The sequence below is a fragment of the Lampetra planeri genome, chromosome 51, assembly GCF_965212315.1.
Source record: "Lampetra planeri chromosome 51, kcLamPlan1.2.h2, whole genome shotgun sequence".
Taxonomy (NCBI): domain Eukaryota; kingdom Metazoa; phylum Chordata; class Hyperoartia; order Petromyzontiformes; family Petromyzontidae; genus Lampetra; species Lampetra planeri.
Genome location: NC_136157.1, coordinates 6,476,753 through 6,484,311, shown reverse-complemented (window position 1 = coordinate 6,484,311; position 7,559 = coordinate 6,476,753). Strand labels below are relative to the sequence as shown.

The window sequence follows — 7,559 nt, the reverse complement described above, 5'->3', positions numbered from 1 at the left end:
CTCCGTGCTCTTCAGCTCATGGTAAACCTGCAGGCACGTCGTCATCATCACCATCACCACCACAACCACAAAAACAACGGTCCCCCATATAGCCTCAACAGACTGTTGGGGCAAGTGCTGTTCGCGAGCACCTCTGAATGCTGGCAACGGCACACGAGGGGCTGGGTGGCCAGCACCACGCCCGGTCGCCTTTGTCTCTCCGGTGGCGATATTTACGCACCACACCAGGTACGGATTTGAGGCTGAGTCGACCTAGGGGAGGCCCAGGACCCGTTCGGATAATCGTCACGGGTGTTGGTGGTCCCCGAGCGGGAATCGAACCCGGGTCGCACGAGGTGTCGTAGCGCAGCGTGCTAACTGCTATGCAAAGACCCACCGTATAGCCTTCACAGATCGTTGGGGCAAGTGCAACACACGCGCACACACACGCGCACGCAGGCAGACACACGGACAGAGAGGCAAGAGAGGCAAGAGAGCCTACCGAGATGAACTCGTCGAAGCTGATGCGCCCATCCTGATCGGTGTCGCTCACGACCATGAGCTTCTGCACGATCTCGCGCACGCGGAAGCCCGGCATGGGCAGGTTGGCTTCGCGGAACAGGTCCTGCAGCTCGAAGTCCTGCACGTAGCCGCTGTTGTTCACATCTACGGGGGGGGGGGGGGGGGGGGGTCAGGGTGGTTAGGGTGGCGTGCAGAGTCGAGGTGAGGGGAAGGTCACGGGCGAGTCCGTGGGTGACCTCGATCGCCACCCTGAGGTTGATCCAGGAATATACAGGGTGTTTTAAAAAGATGGACCCGATTTGAAATCGCGAAATCTCTGCAACCACGAACCGCCCATGAATGAAACTGTTACCACTTGAAAGGGGCGGGGCATAGAGGGGGCGGGGCATAGAGAGGACGGGGCATAGAAAGGGAGGGGCATAGAGTGGGAGGGGCATAGAGAAGGCGGGGCATAGAGAGGGAGGGGCACAGAGAGGGCGGGGCATAGAGAGGGAGGGGCATAGAGTGGGAGGGGCATAGAGAAGGCGGGGCATAGAGAGGGATGGGCACAGAGAGGGCGGGGCATAGAGTTTCACATGATTACCGCTCGATGCCTCTCCCAGCGCACAAACAGCCCCTAGCCTCAGTCATTCGCAAGACGCGCTGCCTCCACGTTGGATAGGTCGCACGTGACCCCAAGACTTGGCCCTACACTCTTGGCCCCCAAGATCTCCAGACGTCACCACAGTCTGCGACTTTTTGTTGTGGGGATACGTCAAAGACCTGCCACCATTAGCGACTAATCTGGATGACCTCAAAAACAGAATCACGGCAGCGGTGACTTCAGTGGAAGAAGACACTTTTAGAGGCGTTTGGGACGAATTTAACCATCGTCTCGATGTTGTCCGTACAGCAGGCGGAGGGCACATAGAGCATTTATAAAATGGCTAGTTAAACTTGATAACTCATTAAACCGTTTGTAACTGTTTGTGTAATTGTAACATGTTTCCATCGTGAAATATACTTCGTTTAAATTGGGTCTATCTTTTTACAACACCCTGTATATATACGTATGCAACGGAGCCGTAATTCTGGCGAATCGCCTGATGGTGCTGTTTGCGTAACGTGAGCCCTCCTAACCACCAGCGTGGATCTTACGACAACAATTCCTGTAGCGACGTTGTCGATGGTGATCGTGCACATGACAGTGATGATGATGATGACAGGTGATGATGATATACAGTATTTGACGATTGTTCATGGTAATAATCGATGATGGCGGTTGATGTTGTTGACGCGAATGATGATGACAGCAATGATTTTGGATGACGATGGTCGTGGTGATGATGATGGCATTGAAGGTGATGATGACAATGTTTTAATGATGACAATAATTGTAACCTTCTTGGTTCTTTCGGTAAAGTCACGTAGAAGGGAAGTAATAAAATAATAAAAATAAAACATAATACAATTTTATTATGTTTTATTTTATTACGTGACTTTACCGAAATAACCAAGAAGATGAATCCCTGCAGTCACGAAAGCTTTAAATCAAAATAATTGTAACGTTTTATTTTTCTACATTTGCGTCGTCGTTTCAGCAAAATGCATCTCACATTCGCCGAGGCACCACAGAGGGGCCGGAAGGCATCAGTCAGGCCGGTAGCCGGCGCAACCGGCGATTTCCCAAGCTCTGCAGTCCTCTATATATTAAGATATTTTCAGCCAATAAATTAGTGTATTTATGACGACGGTGACTATCACATTTATTTTGCTTGACAATCATGCCGCTGCTGCTGATGATGATTGTGTTTGTTGATGTCGACGCTGACGATGATGACGACGATGATTACTGGCGGTGATAATGACGACGACGATGACGACAGACGGTGACGAGTTACCGATCTTGTCGAAGGCCTCTCTGATCTCCAGCAGCTCCTCCTTGGAGATGTGCGCCGTGTTTGACATCTTCGTCTCTCTCGGTGAGCAGAGTAGCCGGCACCGCTCGTCACAACCAAGCCTCTGCGATGGAGATCACGAGACACGCGGGAGATTGAACACTTCATTGGTTTAGAACTGCCTTGCGTGTTTAGGTGTCCTTCCCCCACACCTCCGATTAGCACGGTTCGCTGCACACAGTGCGAAAGCAGTTCAACATACATACATAGACTCACACAGAGACTCATAGACTCATCACAATGAGACCCATAGGCTCATCACACAGAGATCCATGGACTCACACAGAGACTCATAGACTCATCACAATGACACCCATAGACTCATCACACAGAGATCCATGGACTCACATGCAGAGACTCATAGACCCATCACACAGAGACTCATAGACTCACACAGAAACCCATTGACTCATTACACAGAGACTCATACACTCATCACACAGAGATCCATGGACTCACCACACAGACACCCATAGACCCATCACACAGAGACCCATAGACTCATCACACAGATACCCATAGGCTCATCACACAAAGATCCATGGACTCACACAGAGACTCATAGACTCATCACAATGACACCCATAGACTCATCACACAGAGATCCATGGACTCACATGCAGAGACTCATAGACCCCTAACACAGAGACTCATAGAATCACACAGAAACCCATTGACTCATCACACAGAGATCCATGGACTCACCACACAGACACCCATAGACCCATCACACAGAGACCCATAGACTCATCACACAGAGACCCATAGGCTCATCACACAGAGATCCATGGACTCACACAGAGACTCATAGACTCATCACAATGACACCCATAGACTCATCACACAGAGATCCATGGACTCACATGCAGAGACTCATAGACTCATCACACATAGACTCATAGACTCACACAGAAACCCATTGACTCATCACACAGAGACTCATACACTCATCACACAGAGATCCATGGACTCACCACACAGACACCCATAGACCCATCACACAGAGACCCATAGACTCATCACACAGAGACCCATAGGCTCATCACACAGAGATCCATGGACTCACACAGAGACTCATAGACTCATCACAATGACACCCATAGACTCATCACACAGAGATCCATGGACTCACATGCAGAGACTCATAGACCCATAACACAGAGACTCATAGACTCACACAGAAACCCATTGACTCATCACACAGAGATCCATGGACTCACCACACAGACACCCATAGACCCATCACACAGAGACCCATAGACTCATCACACAGAGACCCATAGGCTCATCACACAGAGATCCATGGACTCACACAGAGACTCATAGACTCATCACAATGACACCCATAGACTCATCACACAGAGATCCATGGACTCACATGCAGAGACTCATAGACCCATCACACAGAGACTCATAGACTCACACAGAAACCCATAGACCCACCACACAGAGACCCATGGACTCACCACACAGACACCCATAGACCCATCACACAGAGACCCATAGACTCATCATAATGAGACCCATAGACTCATCACACAGGGATCCATGGACTCACATGCAGAGACTCATAGACCCATCACACAGAGACTCATAGACTCACACAGAAACCCATTGACTCATCACACAGAGACTCATACACTCATCGCACAGAGATCCATGGACTCACTACACAGACACCCATAGACCCATCACACAGAGACCCATAGACTCATCACACAGAGACCCATAGACTCATCACATAGAGATCCATGGACTCACACAGATACTCATAGACCCATCACACAGAGACCCATAGACTCATCACACATTTAAAGTTGTGCATTTTGATGTGACGTCACATTTCTAAACCCCTCGTAACACTGTCTGACCCCCCCAGGTGCGTGACGTCATTTATGGACCATCCCCAACCCAAAAAAACACTTCGATTATGTATAAAAACGATGCTACCATCCGTTAGCTGAGGTTGAACGAGTTAAATTTTTGTTTCTTAAATTTACGAACAGCAAAGAATTTAAACTGCCGGTTTTCCAAGAACCCGCGTGGGTCTTTATCGCGTTCCGCACGATACGAATCGAATCGCATTCGCTGGAGTTGCACATTCTGCTAAGAAGAAAATACCGTTTCGGGGCAACTTTACAGTGGAGCAAGGTCCACTGGCGGATGGACTTGTTGAGTGTTTCAGGGACCTATCAATGCGACTCGGGCAGCGCCTCCTGGTTACATCGCAACCGCCCGCAAACAGGCAGGATAAACACAAAGTCGTCTTCGTTTCGCCTTAGCAGTAAACTTGGTGGGCATTCCGATGATTACGTGCAAGTAAATAAGTGCGGATTTTTGTCGTTGTAAAAATGTTAGTCCAAGAATGACTTCCCCCCCCCCCCTGGTTTAAATTGTTGAGCAAACAGTTGGTGTCAGAGTCACAGGCGGATCAGCGAGACGGACCGGGCATATTCGTGCACACATAAAACACATTCCTTGCGGAGGGAGCTGGTAGGAACGTTGGGTTGCTCGGTCAATGGCCAGGGTCAACGGCGGCGTGGTGTATTCCGCAAATATGCCCGACTGTGAGGGCGGGCACAAGCCGGCGTGAGTAGGTTAAACGTTGAGTTTTATAAGGGCACCACGGGGTGACCAGCCCCTCCCCACCCAGCCACACCCCTCCCACCCCCCACCCAGCCCCACCCTCCCCACCCAGCCCCTCCCCACCCTCCCGTCCCTACCCAGCCCCTCCCTCCCCACCCAACCCCTCCTCACCCAGCCCCACCCTCCACCCAGCCCACCCTCCCTACCAAGCCCCACCCCCCACCCAGCCCCTCCCCACCCTCCCCACCCAGCCCTTCCCCACCCTACCCTCCCAGCCCCTCCCCACCCTCCCCTCTCCACCCAGCCCCACCCCTCCCATTTTTGGATGCACAACGGACGGACACAATAATCCCCTGTGGGCTCGTGGAACCAGGTGGTTCCTACCAGTAACAGAGATCTTTACAGACCTCTTATCCGCAGCCCTGCTATCCGCAACTCATAGCATCCACGGCAGCTGTTAGGTCAGCAGAAACTCCTATTATCCGCAGCTATATGTCTTCCTGTTACCCACGGTTAGCAGTGATTTTTACCTGCGATGTTTAGCGAATTGGCTTCCTCATAGAGACCCAGAGACTCATCACACAGACACCCATAGACTCACCATACAGAGACCCATAGACTCACCACACAGACACCCATAGACTCATCTTCTCCACACAGAGACCCATAAACCCACCACACAGAGACCCATAGACTCATCACACAGAGACCCACAGACTCATCGCGCAGAGACCCATAGACTTACCACACAGAGACCCACAGACTCACCACACAGAGAGTCATAGACTCATCACACAGACACCCATAGACTTACCACACAGAGAGTCATAGACTCACCACACAGACACCCACAGACTCACCACACAGACACCCATAGACTCACTACACAGAGACACAGAGACTCACCACACAGAGACCCATAGACTCACCACACTGATACCCATAGACTCACCACACAGAGACCCATAGACTCATCACACAGAGACCCATAGACTCACCACACAGACACCCATAGACTCATCTTCTCCACACAGAGACCCATAAACCCACCATACAGAGACCCATAGACTCATCACACAGAGACACACAGACTCACCACACAGAGACCCACAGACTCACCACACAGAGACCCATAGACTCACCACACAGAGACCCATAAACTCACCACACAGAGACCCATAAACTCACCACACAGAGACCCATAGACTCATCACACAGAGACCCATAGACTCATCACACAGAGACCCATAGACTCACCACACAGAGACTCATAGACTCACCACATAGAGAGTCATAGACTCACCACACAGAGAGTCATAGACTCACCACACAGACACCCACAGACTCACCACACAGAGACCCACAGACTCATCGCGCAGAGACCCATAGACTTACCACACAGAGACCCACAGACTCACCACACAGAGACCCATAGACTCACCACACTGATACCCATAGACTCACCACACAGAGACCCATAGACTCATCACACAGAGACCCATAGACTCACCACACAGACACCCATAGACTCATCTTCTCCACACAGAGACCCATAAACCCACCACACAGAGACCCATAGACTCACCACACAGAGACCCATAAACTCACCACACAGAGACCCATAGACTCACCACACAGAGAGTCAAAGACTCACCACACAGACACCCGTAGACTCACCATACAGAGACCCATAGACTCACCACACAGAAACCCGTAGACTCACCATACAGAGACCCATAGACTTACCACACAGAGACCCATAAACTCACCACACAGAGACCCATAGACTCACCACACAGAGACCCATAAACTCACCACACAGAGACCCATAAACTCACCACACAGAGACCCATAAACTCACCACACAGAGACCCATAGACTCATCACACAGATAGTCATAGACTCATCACGCAGAGACCCATAGACTCACCACACAGAGACCCATAGACTCACCACACAGAGATCCATAGAGTCACCACACAAGTTATATCCTGAACACATATTTGGACACACGTGTAGGATGGACGACGACAACGGGACAATTGCAAGTGTGTTGTTCGGAAAACAATGGAAGGAAGCGGACCGTGGGATGAGCATCACGAAGTTTAGCATCGTGGATCCTTGGTAGTATGATTTGACTTTTTGTCGAGAAGAGGGAAATTATGTCGAAGAGAGGAGATGGGACAGGGCCTTCGCTCGTGGTATGTGCGGAGGCTCGTGAAGGACGCTGCTGCTGCTACTGGGCAGTTGGAGGCAGTCGCCCTCCAGCAACAACGGAGGGCGGAGGAGCGACGCTCACAACAACGAGCGGAGCGTAGCAAGTTGGCACGGTAGGGGGGCACAGGTGGCGCATTGGCCAGTCGTCTCAGTCGACTCAGTCAGTCGACTCATGGGCACCCGGGTCTGCCCCGTGACTTCCTGCCAGCTGGCGTTCGATACTTCACGTGGCCTCACGGTGCACATAGCCTGGCACAGGCGTCGTGGTGACGCCACCGCTACTTAGCATCAGGGTCGAGATCGAACCCACGATCTCCT

At 51.2% G+C, this 7,559-nt stretch overlaps 1 protein-coding gene across 3 annotated transcripts in view; it reads right to left on the bottom strand.

Moving 5' to 3' along the window:
- The window catches only part of LOC144734519 (plastin-3-like), a 56,754-nt gene that overhangs the window by 23,667 nt on the left and 25,528 nt on the right, over nt 1-7,559 (bottom strand). For all 3 annotated transcript variants that reach the window (XM_078616755.1, XM_078616754.1, XM_078616753.1), the window contains exons 2-4: nt 2,382-2,502; nt 482-645; nt 1-27 (exon numbers count right to left, since the gene is read on the bottom strand). The exon at nt 1-27 is cut by the window's left edge and continues 103 nt beyond it. In XM_078616755.1, coding sequence (XP_078472881.1) covers nt 1-27; nt 482-645; nt 2,382-2,448 — 258 coding nt within the window. In that variant the 5' untranslated portion in view covers nt 2,449-2,502. The remainder of the gene's footprint in view (nt 28-481; nt 646-2,381; nt 2,503-7,559) is intronic.